We start from the raw sequence: 17,509 nt of genomic DNA, 5'->3' as shown, positions 1-17,509 counted from the left end.
GAGACAATAAAGAAGATATTGTGTTCTGAACTAAACTTGTAAAAATAAACCACAATCTATAATCTATCCATCTATTACCAATAATATTCATTTTCTATAAATGACATTATGTCATGTTAAATATGTAAAAAAGAAAAAAATAATTATGGATTAAGTATTAAAAATGCGTTTTAATTACGACTACTAGTAAATTTAAGTTTCTAAAAAAAATATTTTTTGCTCATATAAATAAGGATGATTTAATTAATGATTTATTCACTCAAACACTTAACAAAATATTGAAATGAAAAATAACAAATTAATACTAAAGATATTTCTTTAATTTAATTTTATATTTATATATATTAATGTTCTTAATTTACAGTGAATATTGATATTTGTGGCCTGTGTCTTCTGTTTTTTTTTCTTTAGGATTTTTATTTTCATTTATGCTGTCAACACTGCTCTGTCTTTGTAGAGATTTTAAGTCGGAGAAATTTCTATTTCTTCTTAAATTGCTCCGTGAATTTTTATTTTCCACTTTTTCATGTACTACTTCTTTTTGGTTTTTGTTATCTTGATTTTCCATAACGTTTTTTTCACTGTTTATTGTTTGTAGTACTTCATCATCGCTTTCTGTTGTACTAATCGTAATAACTGGTATTACTGATCCAATGGAATCAGTTTGTTTTGTAAGATTACTGGATTCAGAACTTTGTTTCTTTTGAATACATTTATCATTTGAATTTCGTTTTTTTGGTACGTATTTATCATCTGTAGCATTGTTTTTTATATCTTTTATATCAGGATTTCTTTTCATTCTTTTTTCTATTACGCCATTGTCTTCAACGCTGTCAACTATTGTTTTTGCTTCAGGGCAGTTATCTGGTTCTTGTAAATTTACTATGAGGTTACCTTCAGTTTTAAATTCAACGCTAGATTTTTTTTTTACTTCCGTTTTTTTTATAAAAGTGATATCCTTTATTTTTAAAACTTCTTTAGGTAAAGATTCGTGAAAGTCTGTATCTGTTTCTTCATCAATATTATTTTTGCAAGCAGAGGCATCGGGTAGAGGTTCTTCGTTTGTTTTTCTATCTATTGCTAACCCGACAATCTTGGCAAATATACCACCTGTCGGAATAAAGTTTGATTTTTAAAATTAATATATATATTTGTTACATTGAAATAAAGAAATAACTCGCAGGACAGAACCTTTCTTTTTTATCGTTTTGATTGTTTCCTTAGTATCATTGACCATTGGTTTACGGTCATCAGAATCAATAGATTTTGTTAAAGGAAGAGATGGTAGAGCTCTTTTCCATCTCGCGAAAGGTGTATTATCAATAGATGACGATCCAGCACGTCTTCTTGTGTCTGCCAATTGGAACATTTTCCTTCTTTCTTCGGTACGCTCTCTTCTCAATTGAATCTAAAATATAAATATATTAATGTTATAATTAATAATTTATAAAATATAAAATTTGATTCTTACCTTTAAATCGTTATTAGCTTCTCTCAGAGAATTCGTTAATGATGTTAAATAGTAAATTATTAGTATCAATAAAACAAGCAGCGGTATCACAATTGCTGGTGACGCTATATATTCCAGAGTAAAATGAAGACTTTTCGGCAAAATTTTATAAATATTGCTTGTCAATATTTTATAAATTTTTTCATATTCTGAAAATGGACCACAATGCCAAGACGGCGTTACACAAACTATTGTGTAGCCAACGGGCAAGACACATAAAAATAGCATGGTCAATAAAAGGGCCAAATAAAAGTTATTACTCTTAGATACTCTAAAAACCACTTCGTGGGGTACATTGCAAGTCATAACTGCCCATGACCGGAGATACATCATTATCATCAATTTGAAAACATTTAAGACAACGAGCCCAGGTGAGAAAAACATGCCCATCCAAACCATTCCTTGGTTATTAATAAGGTGTAAAATATTTTCAGCAATTTTAAAATCACCATATTCAGGAAATTTTTTTTCAAGATCCCAACACCAGCATTTATTCATATATCTCACAAATAACGCCCGAAAAAAATCCAAAAATAACGTGCCTAGTAAAACAAACACCTGAAATATAATAATAATCTTTACTAAAAAAAATACTCGATATAATAATATGAAATTCAGAATTGCTTTCAGGTACTTACTAAATCCATCATAGTTAATTTAACTAGTTCCTGGCCAAACATAGTTTCCCAACACAATTTAAGTAATTTTTTTTTGGTAGTGATGGTCAAGTTATACATCTTTCTATGATAATGGTCTGTATATACTAGATCGACCATAGTAATATTAGTTTGATTTTTATTTAAGACTTTGGTATCGATTGTGTCGAAATTACACCTTTTAACGTAACATCTAATGTCTACAATAGTACAATTTGACATGAAAACAATTTGCGTTATATTTCTATTACCACAATTTATCGAACAATTAAATGATAAATCAGGACAAATAATAACATTTCTTAAGGTGTTTGGTGTCGATGTAGAAGAATCAATTTCATCAGTTGTCAAATATGTTAAACTTATTTCGTTTGTATTCTTAGAAGATGGCAACGAGCTCAATTCATTTGTAAAGGTGTCATCTGCAATTGTGTACATTGTACTTGGCTCTGTATTGTCACTCGCATCATATGAGGCCGTTACTTTATTTGGATAAGTGTAAGCTGTTTCATATGAATTAGTACTTGATATTAAAAGAGAAGTCAAATCTACGTTCAATGTACTATCAGGTGAAAATATTTGTTCTGTGGTTTCGGTGTCATATAATCTTGCCGAAAAATCACTAGAAGTTTCTGTGGTAGAAATTGGTGTAGAATTTGGAGAATCTGTATCGGAAAGACTATATTCATAATCAACGTCCGTTTCGGCTAATGAAGTTGAATCCGTTGAAGAAATTAAATCGTAATTAAAATCATATGGCTCGTTATCATCTATTTCTAGAGTTTCGTTATTATCCTCTGAAGAAGATAATTTACTCAAATTTCGGATCCTTTCAATTTCTTTTAGTAATGCTGTATTTCCGTCGTCGTTAGCATCGTTGTAATTGTTTATTTTTTCTATTAAATCTTCAGCGATTGCAGTGTAACGCAAATTCCGTTTTTTAACATTTATTTTACTTCTCAAGGTAGCAATATTGGGGCTAATGGTATTTAAATTGTAATCAGTATTTTGTCCTTCGTTGCTTATAATTGAAAATGTTTTTTTGTTTATCTTTACGGGAACATTTAGCATGTCACAAGGTAAGCATGGAACAGTTGTCTCAAAACATGATCTATGTAAGCTGGTATCTAAAGGTTCACTCACATTTAATGTACTCTCTGTTATTATTGTTACGTTCATGTCTAAATTTGGTTGCAATGAAACTAGTTCTTTACTCATGCCTTCAATTTTACTAAACAGAGCAAATATCAGCGAATATAGATTCAAAAGATTTAGTAGCATGATTCTAGAAAATAAAAAAATAATAGAAAAGTGAATATACATTAATCACATACTTAATTGCTCACTTGATATATTTTAACTATAAACTTACCTAGCAAGTTGTAATCTTAGTTGTTTTCTTGGATGATAATGTTCCAAAAGTCCCAGCAGCTCAAAAAACACTGGGAATGTTATCGATATAACTGTAACGACTGTGGTTGTCTCGTTTTCACGCCACCAACTTCTTATTTTAGGACTATCATCTGAACGGGACACAACGGTTACCACCGCATAAGCTGATACAGCGAGAAGAATGATCACACCGATATTCACAATAGCACGCAGAGAAATAATACGCCAACTGAAATTAATATTTGTTCAATAAATTGGTTTTCAAAATGTGTAAACGTGATAGAAAAATCATACTTTCTTAGGTTCTTTTTCTTTTCTGCTTCTTCCAACAAGGCTTCTTTAAATCCTAAAATAATAGAAGCTATTCTGTTATGAGCAGTCTCCGCGTTTCCAATCATAAAATCCCATCCTGTGAAGAGTTTCCAAGAAAATATACATTCGTCTTCTTTTTCTGAAAGCTTAGACATCCGTGAATTCTCCGCCATTCTAAAAATAATTATTTTAATACCTTAACAAATACATAATATTGCGAAAGTATTAAAATAACTTATAATGTTTCTTATTAAAATTCTAGCTAAATAAAAATAAAGTACATATACATCAAAAGGATTTCTCTATTCTCTCTTCTTTTCTCTCTTGCCATAAAATCTTAATATAACTTACTTCCTTAGGATAGCTACGAAGCTATAAATATAAACGACCAAGCCAGTTAAGAAATATGCGAGGGGCATTCTATACTCCGGTCGTTCGACATTACTGTAGTATCCGTAAAATATAGGTGAGTATTTAAGAACTCCTTCAAACTCCCAGAGCGTCAAAAGATTAGTAGCGTTTCGGCGATCATCCTCCATTATGACTTTTCTTTCTCCATCCTGGGCAGGGTTTGCTGTCAGATACTAAAAATAAAAATGTGTCTCGGTTCGCATTAGGTTCTTTTGCATTCTATTTTTATTCATTCATTTTATCTATTTATATATATATTTTAGATAAAACTATTCAATCAAAATGAAAAAATATATACCTCAGGTATAATTACAAAAACGAGTAGTATGAACCCTATGACTAGATTGACCCAAAAAAGCCATCTTAAGAAGGTGAAGTATGAAGCCACTACAGAGCCAAAATGTGATTCGATCTCTTTGATTCGTAATTCCCATGGTATAAGAAGATTGGAAGTGTTTGCCGCTTCCCGTTTCAGCTGCTGCCATTTCTTGAAAACAAGTCAAATTAAAATATTATAATTATTTTATTAGAATTAACAGACTATTCTTTATGACGCTTCAAAGGTTTAAAAGTTTATAATTATTAAAATTATCAACAACTTACTGTTGCCAACAATATGTTAAATCTTGCATAAATATCCCTCGTGCTTTTTGATTGCGCAAGTCTCTCCTGTAATTGTCCTTCGTGGCGTTTAATGTATCCTTTTGCCTATTAAATTGATTTAATACTTTTAGAATTGTTGCGAACGTGAGTAATAAATAAGGACGTGTGATGATATACGCACGAACATTTGTAATTTTGCTTTTTATGTCTAATAAAGCGGTAAATTTCAAGAGGTTGCTAGCTACCAAGGAAATATTACACTGTACAATGTACATGTGTATACGCAAACACATTATCGAATAGCTCATAATCCGATGACATTGAAAAACGACCAGAGAGAGTTAACAAACAACGATGTTCTGTGATGTCTGAGGTACAAGAGCATGGGATTGCTTACTTTATTGTTACATTGTGATCAGAGTAATGTATGTGATGTTGTCCAATATTTATTTATTATTTATACCGGATTTAATCGTTAGACCTTAGCTCTGTAAAATCGCTACTAAGCTAACGAGGCAGTTTGACCATAATTACAGCCACATTGAATGCAATATTGTATACATGTCGTGTTTAGCTATAAAAAGAAATACAACTATCATTGTGTTAACATTATGTATATTTGTTATGGTACTATTGTCATTTCTGTGGGTGACCCTAAGAATAAATAAATAAATGTTTATATTGAGTACCTGGTGGACGATTTTTAATTTTCTTCTCATTCCTAGGGGTTGTTGTTTTACGGATCCGAGGACTTCTTTATGTAAGTGGATATTTTCGAATATTTGTTCTTGTGTCACTACTGGTTGATCGTCAATTGATATAGCGGTACTGTGTAAGATAAATTGTTCTCTTAAATGAATACGTCTGTTCGTTAAACTATAATAGCCGTGTGATTAGTGTATTAATAATGAAATCTACTCACTCGCCAGAACTAGTAGTGAATACCGATGAACGTCGCCTTGATCGTGTCTCATCGGGTAGGAAAGGTGATGATGAGCGCCGGGCTCGCCCCTTACGTGACCGTCTTACACTTGCTCTGCGTTGCCGCAGAACTGCACTGAGACTTGCAGAGTAATCTTCATCTTCCGATCCATCTAGCAATATTGTATTTAGGTATTTAATTTTATTTTGTATTAAAAAATAGCCTCATATTGTTTTTTAGCTATTAGAAATCTTAAGATAATTAGTTATATTATTCCTCCTAAGTATAAATGTAAACCTTGTGATCGTTTAAAGATATATTCCTACCTCCAGTCGAAGGTGAAAATTTGACTTCGTTGTTAGTGGTTGTTTCTGTAGGCAGATGAAAAAGATTGACTCCGGAGGATGTCATACTGCCGGGATCAGCCCACGTCACTGATAAGCGGTCCACGGACGGCTGTGGCGAGGATGGCGGTCGATCATATGAACCCTTTTAACAATGTGCAAAGTAAATATATACCCAATAATTAGAAGAGGAATTAAGCATAGCTCGTGATTAAGATTTAATATTGAGGGCTTTGAGGAAGTGTCACCAATTTATGTATTTATTTATTTTACATATTTAGGTTGTTAAGTACACATTATTGTAATACTTTAATTATATATTTGTAGACAAACAAACATAAACATAGTATTGGCACAAAATTTATTTAAAAAAAAGGACATTTTTATTTATTAAACGGAGTCCAAAAAACAGATATCGTAATATTATTTTGAATAATATATTTATATTTCACTGTCACTGTCACGCTAAGTCTCTTACAGTATATAAGTCGAACTCAATACAATAAAAGTTACCAAAGTAAAAGTGGATAGTCCGCATATAAGCTACTTCTCGTTAAGAGGCTAACTGTCCGACTGTTCTGAAGCGGGAGTCGCTGGAAGGAGCAAGGGTCGTCGCGCAGCAGGCAATTAATTAAACGATTTATAGCAACGTTCAGGTGTTTTGCGTAACACCGCCGGCCACTAGCCTATCACTCTAAGGGTCTCTTTACATTTATTATTGAAATATTATTTGCTTTTTTTAATTATGGTCAAAAAACATTTTCTTTATTTATTGACGTATATGTTAGAAAGTATTATTGAAATTTTATTTATAATAATTCATTAGTTTATCACACACATAAAATGTTAAATGTAGAGTTACGTATATGTGTAGTTATTATTTTTGTTTATAATAAAAATGAATACTTTTTCTTTTATTTTAAAAGTCAATATGCGTTGAGCTTTATGAAAGAACCTTAGGACTGCCCCTCGTTCGTTATTGTTAGGCGTGGTAAGAAATTTATTATCTTATATTTCAATCTATCGAAACATCTAATTTAAATTTTTATTTAATTCTAAACATTAAAAATTGATTAGTTGATAATTTTGGGCATATAAAATAAGTATATAATATTCAAAAGTAAAATAGGACATAAATTTATAAATAATAATTGAAGTTATCCGAACATAATTCGTGTATTTACTTTTATGAATATGCAACGTAACTGATTAAAAAATAAACGGATCATCATCATTAGTTAACAGACTTTCAAAGAATAGATGAATATTACAAGATTCTAAGTAGATACACGCCCTGAGTGCCGTGACAGAAAACCGTCAGTCTTCTAACACCAATGAGTGACCGCTAATCGCTGGTTCTGATTAAGTATTCGTTCAGGGCTGGCGATCGATATTCGAAATTTATTGAGAATGTACTTTGTAAAATTGTCTCATAACATTACCAATTTTAGTATTGTTATGTTCCGGTTTGAATGATGAGTGAGCCAATGAACTATTCCTATTGAATACGTATTCTATAGAATTTGCTAAAGCTCGACTATATTTTATACTACAAACAATTCTTGTTTAATATATGTTTATTTATAATACAACGCTAATTTACTTCACTACTTATACCCACTTTAATTTTACTTTAAAAGTACCGAAAAGTTTTTGGACGAACTTTCAAAATCCTATTATTTACAATTACATAGTGATTATCTTAGATTATTTAAGATCTCGACCAAATAGCGTCAATTCGATGTCAAATGTTATTATTTGGCCTTTGTCCTCTTGTGGTTGGAATATACTATATAACAACGGAGTCCCCAAGTTTGGTAGCGTGTTGAAGACGTAAATAATGTTTAATGTTTCTTATAACACCAATGTCTGACAATAGTCCTCACCATCAGGTGGCCCATTTGCAATTCCGCCTACCTATGACTATTTAATTAAAATGATTATATAATTTAAGTGGTTGAAAGGCTAACTACTGAATTTCATGGCTGTTTTATTGGTGATAATCTTTACATTCAATATATTGAAATAAATGACTATTATAAATCATTTTTTTCAGCTTTCTTCATAAACGTAGATAATTATGTATAAAGATAATAATCATTTATTTATTTATAAAGCTGTTTTTTCAATCGGCAGTTAAGTTATATCTGAGGAGTGTATTTGATTAAACGTGATATTAACGCTTGTCACGTCAATACAAATGTGACGCGGGTGAAACAGCAAAGTGCAGATTGCAAAGTGTATAATAATATTATATACTAAAATCTTCCCAGAAAGGCGCTGTACCTTCTTATATAAGATTTATGTAATGTTGCTGAATTGTTTTTCAGCTTGGAATTACAAAAAGTTTAGTCGTCTAATGTGTACAGATTTGCCGAAACGTGAACATTATTGTTCCAATAATTGTAGAATATAAGATTCACTATACGGAATCCAAAAAAAAAAAGGATTTAATGCAACAATAAAATGTTCTAAAATTAAAATCTTTATGAATAACTTTTTTTCAGTAAAACGCGTTGCGGTCTGTGTTAGCCGTATAAAGGGAACGCCTCTGTTAATGGGTTAAAAAATATCGATACATTCGAAATTTAATAATGACCTAAAAAGGTACACAAATCTCAACGAACTGGTAACTCGAGCCGCAGCCCTGTTGTTCATTCCATTAACTAGCACCTCCCCACCCTCTTATTTTATAGCACACCGCATAATAATTAAGAAGTGATTTTTTTACGGACAAAAGGTCAGTCGTGATCGATAGCAAACATATCAATCTAATTATCTCAATCGCGTTACTGTCAAAAATTACAATTAAATATGAAATACCGTTTTGTTTTATCTTTATGTCATTTGTACGTTTCGTTATGAAAATAAAAGTTGATTGCGCTTGCGCTGTTTAAGCTGGTATCGTTTGGAGTTCAATCCAAGACGCTGCTTCATTGTATTGCTTGTTTAATTTACAAATTTCATCCGTCATGTAGATTTCTTGCCGACCACGAGACACATTGTAATTACGTTCAACACTTGCACACTTGCTTCATGAACAAATCACTGTTCATTCATGAACCTAAACTATCTTTCATAGTTCACAGATAGTTATTTTTTTTTTGTCAAAATTAGGGTATCGTTTTAACTCGTGTTAGTTTATATTCAATTTGTTATCATGCGTTTAGTTCATAGTCCATATTATAATATTACGTAATTATTTTCAATGTCTTAATAATTGTGGTCGTATAATAACGACAGCATATTTATTTTTTAAAATATACCAGATTACATGTGTTTTATTTTCAATCACACGTGGCTTATATATCTTCATCTCTTTTAAGTTGATACAGATGTTCAGTCTAGAAACATAAATGGTAATAAAATATTAAAAATTCTACATTGTGATAACAATATTACAGATTATAAATTATATATATTAAATTGATAAAATCTAGATTGATAAGGTTTAAGTAACATCATTGTATTTGTTGATACTTTAAGTGTTAATGGTATTTATTAATATCTAGCCGAAAGTGCTGCTTTAACAGCTCGTAATTTATAAAACCTTAAAACTTTATAGCACAAACATTCACCCCCATTTACTCCTATACAAACTTCGTACCCCCTTTTCATCCCTTTAAGGGATAATTCCCGTGATAAAAACTTACACATGTCCTTCTCCAGGACTCAAACTATCTCCGTACCAAATTTCATATAAATCGGTTTAGCGGTTTAAGCGTGAAGAGGTAACAGACAGAGTTACTTTCGCATTTATAATATCAGTAGGGATATGGATATTTGATATTGAAATATATAATGGAAATACTTATTATTGAAGTGAAACCTCTTCCCTGCTTTTTCGTGTATTTTTTTTAATTGATCCTCTTAAATATATGTACATACCAAATAGAAAGTAATTAAGTAAGTGTTTAATGACTTTCATGAGAATTTTCCGTAAATAATAGAGTAGTACTCGTATTATTCACACGCACATATTTTGCGTAATTATTAGTTGAAATTTTATACGTACGGCTTTTTACACAATAGGAATAGGTAAGGCAGAATTTTAAATGTCTTTTATATACGAAATTTATACATTTTTTAAAGTTATCTTTTTCATCGGTAAAGTATTGTGGGCATTAGATTGAAACTAAAAAACAGCCAGAGTTGAATAAAATGAGTTAAAAAGAAAAAAAAACAATTCAAACTCTTCTCGGTATATTTGTTTTCGACATCTTTTAGTCTCAAACTTGCTTATTTTCAAGAAATACTGGGAGGACAATATAATAAACATTTATATTATATATTTTAATGTTTAAAATACTGGGAGGGCCATATACAGAACTTAGGCTTAACTTAGGCATGAGGTTAAATACACGGCACGTACAAAATAATAACTACAACTGCCGACGGGTTTACCGCGAGCACAAAACAAATCATACTGTGACTTCTTCTAAGATACACCAGAGAAGTTTACTAAATACTGTTGTTAAAGGCTTGATCAAATATTTTTAAGTATTTGTATTAAAGCGGTACTTTTTTTATTAAATTTGTTGGCAGACTGTCAAATTGGCCTCCTGTTGGTCACCAGTGCACATTAGTGTAAGAATTATTAATCATCCCTTGCATCACCAATACGCCAAGTTTGGGTTAAAATGCTGGCTTGGGTTAAAATATTAAAATGTTATATTTATATAAGTATATTTTTTAAATATTATTATAGTATGTTAAATATTTTTATAATGTTTAAAAATAAATTACGTTTCTCTATATATATTTGTATGAGATTAATTACTTGATTAACTTACTTGAGGCGTTAATTCCAACTTAGTGTCAGCAGCAGATCTCTGTCGCGGCTCTACCTTCAGAATCCCTTTTTCTTTACCCTGAACAAAACAAAAATATTGTAACAGATGTATCACTTACTGATGGTGAAATATTCCTCAATTTTATTGTCGACGTATACGAACAGTGAGTGAACTATCATTCACTTAGAAACATGGTTCAAAATAGTTAAAAGAGATTTTTAACTTTATTGTAAAATGTTATAAGGTTTAATCTTCAAATTTAATAGTCGTAACTGATGAATGATGATAGTATATGCATTTTTTTCCAAGATTTGGCAATGTGGTTGGTCGGCAACATCATTATAGGATTTTTGCAACTAATTAAAGCGTATTGTCTTGTATTTATTTTGTGTTGTGTTTATTTAAAAATGTTGTTGGTTATTTATCGAACGTTATTTAGTATTTAGTGAAGTAACTTATTACTGTCACGCGTCTATCCGTTTATGGTATAACAACATTGTTGATTTTTATGTTTTTAATGTTGTTTTTATAAACTCTACATGAAGTTAGTTTAGTTAGTTAATAATACAAATATATGTATTTCATAATAATAAAAGGTTTTTTTTTTGTAAATCAGATATGGAAACGCTTTTAGGCTGACTTAATTAAAATAAATAAATAAATTGTCAACAGTATCTTTGGCTATAAAATTAGACAAAATCATTAGATGAATGGTAATACTACAAAATAGTTTACAAAACGGTTTTGTTAAAAAAAATGGGATAAAATACAGAGTAAATAAGTTAAATTAATTTGTTACATAGTATTAACCTTATCAAAAGCATATTAAATAACGGGTTTTCTGTAAATAAAAGTCTTACCTCTTTACCTTTGCAAAAGGCCAAAAGGCCTTATAATTTCAGATATGTTACACCATATTTGAATAAATAAATGAAAATGACAAGCCGTGTAGTAAGTTATAATATATTAACGCAATAAGTTCCTAATATATAGAGATTTATGAAAAAAGATTACGTGTCAGCCGAGCGGGCTTAGCCTTAAACGATATCGTTCTGCCTGTGCCGTACATCGCATACAGAGCCGTTTCTGCCAGAGCGAGAAAAGATACACGAACGCTATAAACTATTTATAGAAAGGTTTATAGCGTTCGAAAGGTATCATATTATCTATTTTGTAAACAGATAAGTCACAGCAAAAATATATTTAAATTAATGGAAAACAAATAAAGTATAACTATATGGTAATAGTTTATTTATAATGTATTTATCAAACAGTACAAAAAATATGATTTGGTTATCCTTCACCCTGATCATAATATCTTAATTCGATTGAATCTATTTGGATAAATTCAGGTGCCAAGTTAACAAAGAATACAATTTTTTAATTTCTATTTCCATTCTATTTCCCAGCGTTTCCTTTAATTTACAACAAATTTTTACACTGCACCTTTTACAGTTATTGCACAACTTAAATTTACTAAAAACAGCCTTATTAACCTGGAAAAATATTTAGACGAAACCCTATAATTTTTCTTTTAATCCATAAACGAAAACCTTAATAAAAAGGTTGTGAGTGCGAGCTAAATTTCTGCCAATGCTATTTATTCTTTATTTCAGTAGCACAAAGTCTATTTTTTCCACCAATTTAGAGCAAAACAAAACTAATTTGGCATTTTTAAGCAGAAAACTATAATAACGTCTTGATCTAATGTATTATAAAAAATGCAAAAATATTTAATATACCTAAATTCGCTACATGAAGATTAGGTCGACATTTACTTATAGTATTTTTTAAATTTTAAAGCAACTGCCAGACAAAGCTAGAAAGTACTTACATATGTTTTGAAATTATTAACAAAAGAGATCACCCACGGCTAGATACCACAATACGTACTTATAATATCTAATCCTTTTAAATCCGTTTAATAATAACTATATCGGATTACTAAAATAGATAATTTATTGTTTTGTAATTTTTCATAGCATGTTAAACTTATGTATTTGTTTAAGAAAAAATATAGTAAGTAACTAAAACCATATTTGAAGTATAAAATAAATTGAATTACCAAAATTAAGAAATATGCATTTTTAAATTTATGTATTCATTCATTTACTGTAGGCATGCTGTCAAGTTTCAATGGTTAGTGGTTAACTTCGTCCATAGACAACACTGCAAGACGTATTGACCACTACTTCTAAAGTTATATTCGTCGCTAACCATGAGACGGGATGGCCCTTGAGGAAGAAATTAAACTCCATTTCAATGCGAAACAAAGCAGTTTGTATTTCGCTTTGTATATTTTTTTTTGGCTGTGTAATAGTTGATTATGTAGTAGCTAGCCGAATAGCCCTTCGCTCGATAAACAAATAGAATTTTGCTTATTATTTTTTAAACAAAAACAATTAATATTTAAAGTTTACGTGAACAATTAATAAACTAGAAATAATCTAGTAAACTAGAAAATGGGCTACCTGGTGGTAAGTAGCCACCACCGCCAATATAGACAAGCGAGTACATGGGCAGTGGTAAGATATATCCAAACTTGAAATCGCTAATGCGTTACCTGCCCTGCGAACTATTAAGATGACTTGTATTGATGAATTTTGAATAAAGGCATGGCCATTGACAAATTTGTACAGTTATTATATTATTTATATTTATGAGACTCTATCATAAATATTTTAATGAGTATGTTTTAGTGGTAAGTTCCTTGTGGTTTATCCGGTTAAACATTGGCTTTATGTAATACATAAAGCAAAGCATTATAATTATTTAACTCGTCTTATTGTGTCCATTGTAATTTAATCCTATCAAATCTTTTGAATACAGTATAACATTTGGAAAAACCTATTAAACAGTAAAATTATACTAACCTTCTTGTTCCTTACTTGTTACTTACTTGTTTGTATTCTACTATAAAATATTGATAAATATTATTTAGTTTAAATCTAAATAGACACAAAAATATAACGTAATATTATTATTTAAATTAAAAAAAATGCAGAATAATATTTTGTATGAATATACAATACTATAAAAACCTATGGGCTCATTCTAAATCCTATATTGGACGATTGATTTGTGTAATAACTTAAATACGATCAGCTTTGTTACCTTGGAGTCCATGTTTTTCCAGTGCCGGCGGTCACCGCCAGAGGTTGACAATGACTGGGCTTATAGTAAGTGCCGCGTGCTCAGGCGGTCTACAGGGAAAATGTCCTAACAGTCTTAATTTTCATTACAGAACATCAAAAACGAATATAGCAATTACATGAGCGAATAAAATACCGTTATTATTGGTGCCTTTTTGTAATTGCGCTAAATAAGTTGGCCAAATAAGTGTTATAGTTTTTATTTAAGAGATGGATTCGTCCTTCCATCTGTTTCGAAAAATATAGTTTTACATCCTTTGTAGAATTATTTTATTCGATTTAAAATGGATTTATCCTTAACGTAAAATATACAAGCATATCTTTCGTGATTAGCATTTCTTTTCGAAGTCGAAAAAAATTTACTAGTATTGTATAATAAATTAAGCAGGTCAAAGGTTTTATCTACTGTTAGAAAGAACGTTTCCAGATTATTCCACGCGGCTCTCCTGTGGATTGCTGGTTACTCATTTGCCAGAATTTCATCCGACACATATAAGTAATATACTTACATATTTAAACTATGAAGCATTTTTTTACTAAATAAATAAGAATATAGTTTAATTGTTTTTAACTGATTCACTAAAACCAACCGAATTGGACCAAAATTTCTTCTACAAAAATGATTGCTACGAAAATTAATTAATGTTCATAGATTCCACGATGTAGTCTAATCTACTACTAAAATCCAAATAACTTATTTTCTAAAAAATCTGTAGTTGTACACTTTTGTCGCAGGCTTCTAACTAATTAGAGAGAAACACTGCGCAGAGGTGGGTTGTCAAAAGGGGTGAGACGACTCGGGTCACTTTACACCTTCTATCTATTGTATATGTTATAAACACTAGACGAACTAATTAAAGGGCACGCCACGCACTTAAATGACAATGATTTTGTTGTGATTAAATATAGATTTATTTGTAACTCGATCAAATATAACATACCGCTATAACTATGCGTTTATATAGTTACATTATTTATTCAAGAAATATTTCTTTCGACTATTTGTATCTTGGGAAGAGGACAGTTCACCGAACTAGAATACTCATTGATATTTAATGTTATTATGGCTACATTAAGATGGTTTTTCTTGTTTCTATTCTGTCCATGTGAGTGCCAAATTTTACGTTAATCAGTTGATGCGTTGAGGTTTAAATGGGGCAAATAAATAATCACATAGTATGTATTCGAATGTATAAACTTATAGCAATACCTAATTTATGAGCGAGTGAATATATTCTTCATTCAAAGTAAAGTAAAGATAAAGTAGCAGCCTGTGTACATCCCACTGCTGAGCAAAGGCATCCGTCGCCCGTTCGAGGAGATTATTGATTTAGTAAAACTTGAAGAAAGCGACGACTTAAATATCAAATGTAAATATAATAGTATCAAAATATTTCATTAGAATAAAACAATCCTTATACAATGAATATACTGGTATAAACCCTCGTGTTTAATAAAAAGAGCAGCAGTTAGCAGGTTACAATTTATTCTCTAGGGCCAACTGATATTAATGACTTGTAGGTGGAGTACGAACTTCGTAAGTCGACGGCTATAAAATTACAAACAGTGCAATGAACAAACATTGCATTACGTAATTGTTATGAGGCCACTTCATTTGATTAATGTTCTACATAGAACAAGTACTGACTCTCATATATCAATCGAAAAACTTCTAATAAATATTATCTTTTGAATAAGTAGGTACTTTTTATAAAATACACATTTCTAAATATAAATAACTGGACAGATTTTGAAAAAAAATATGCCTTTGTTTAATGGGGTCCCTCATGGTTTACATTGGACAAGTTGGCGCTGCAATCGGGATTCATTTAAAGGCGATTTCTTTTATTGTCTGCTAGCGACCCGCCTCGTCTTCGCGCGGGTGCAATGATGATACTTAATATACTACAGAATTTCTTTATACACAACGTTCACAGATTTTTGTCATTAGACAATACAAACCGCTATGTCCTTGCATTTTAAATCTGTAATATCTCTGAAACTATTTATTTAAATTACATGTAATTTAAACAGCATGCTATAAAGATTCAAATTGATCTATATTAAATGCAAAATGTATTTAATTGAATAAGGATTAATGCTGTATTTATTAAAATCACTTCGTAAATAAGGCATTATATCTCGTAAAAAGTAAAGGATAAAAAATTATTATTGTGGGTTATCCCTAAGAGATAGACTTTACCATCGCTTACTTTTTATTATTTATTTTTATTTTTAAGGTGTACAATACGGTACATTATTTTGATCTATCTCGTAGAGTCCAACCAGCATTTGCAATGTAAGCGCAAAAAAATGTGCCTATTTACGACATCACATTAGAAACATAGAACATACAACAATTACATGATACTGTTGTTTCTATGATGTTCCTTGGCTGCTGTCGATCTCATCACTCTCATTATATAATGACAATTCGACTCAGCCGGATGGTTCAGGTCCAGCCCCAATGTAGTGTTAACACTGCCAACTACTAAACATCGAGCTGCCATTAACAAAAAAACACAATAAGATTATACAGTTTCGACCTGGATTTCAACCCAGGACATCTAAACCTGCATTCTTATGAAAGGGAAACAGATGTACAAAATACAAATACATAACCAGTGACCGTTTAACTAGGGTAAAAAAGTTAATTTAAATAACTATATTGTATATTTGCATACGGCAAATGTCTATGTATGTATTTCTAAACAAGTCATCTGATGAACTTGTTGAAGAATTCTGCGTACGCCAGGCCAGTACGAAGGCCTTGGCCCAAGAAAAAAAAAAAGAATATTCAAGTCGTGCGCCGGGTCGATAGCTTTAATAAATACATTTTTAGAATTTGTTGTATTGATAACTCAGTTACTGCTAATATAATACGTTTTTCCTTTAAAATAAAAAATATTCTGGTTGCGTTATGTTAATACACCCTAAGTATCATCGGATTACTATACTAAGGGTAAGGCGCAAAGATGGCATCTGTCATGTTTTACTAAACAATTAGAGTTGAGCGAGATCCCCAATTAATATCCCGGATTCTCGTAAAATATGACTATTCTAGAAAGTTTTTATTTGGTAGACGTAATTTAGTTTAATTTTAAGTTGTCATTTTAACGCCAGTCGTTCTTCGGTAGAATCTCTTAATTTTAAACATTATATTTAACTTGATTTTGTTAACGACTTTGACTGCGTGTAAATTACACCCACAGAAGATATATCATTAATCACACTTTTATACAAAATTCCACCGCATTATTAGCGTTCTAAGGATGATTTCTGTGATAAAAACTATCTTATGTCTTTCCCTGGGAGTTAAAATATCTCGATACCAAATTTCATCTTAATCAGTTTATCATTTTTAGCGTTAAAAGGTTAATTTCAGTAGTGTGCACTCAATAAAGATAAAAAGAT

General features: G+C 30.6%; 1 protein-coding gene across 2 annotated transcripts; it reads right to left on the bottom strand.

Moving 5' to 3' along the window:
* Nucleotides 1-346: 346 nt before the first annotated feature.
* Tmc (Transmembrane channel-like) lies at nucleotides 347-11,017 on the bottom strand. Of its 2 annotated transcripts, none has more exons than XM_064220487.1 (13): nucleotides 10,944-11,017; nucleotides 6,133-6,295; nucleotides 5,807-5,978; nucleotides 5,574-5,712; nucleotides 4,885-4,989; nucleotides 4,580-4,768; nucleotides 4,222-4,454; nucleotides 3,853-4,044; nucleotides 3,539-3,787; nucleotides 2,149-3,451; nucleotides 1,472-2,068; nucleotides 1,192-1,408; nucleotides 347-1,110 (listed from the first exon to the last, which is right to left on the bottom strand). In XM_064220487.1, exons 2-13 carry the CDS (start codon nucleotides 6,215-6,217, stop codon nucleotides 359-361), a joined length of 4,233 nt encoding a protein of 1,410 aa, XP_064076557.1. In that variant the 5' UTR covers nucleotides 6,218-6,295; nucleotides 10,944-11,017; the 3' UTR covers nucleotides 347-358. The 2 variants fall into 2 exon arrangements, with proteins under 2 accessions (XP_064076557.1, XP_026496127.2); XM_026640342.2 differs by lacking the exon at nucleotides 10,944-11,017 and adding an exon at nucleotides 6,664-6,713.
* Between the last annotated feature and the right edge of the window lie 6,492 nt (nucleotides 11,018-17,509).

This window comes from Vanessa tameamea, chromosome Z (genome assembly GCF_037043105.1).
Source record: "Vanessa tameamea isolate UH-Manoa-2023 chromosome Z, ilVanTame1 primary haplotype, whole genome shotgun sequence".
Taxonomy (NCBI): Eukaryota; Metazoa; Arthropoda; class Insecta; order Lepidoptera; family Nymphalidae; genus Vanessa; species Vanessa tameamea.
This window is presented reverse-complemented; position numbering and strand designations above follow the sequence as displayed.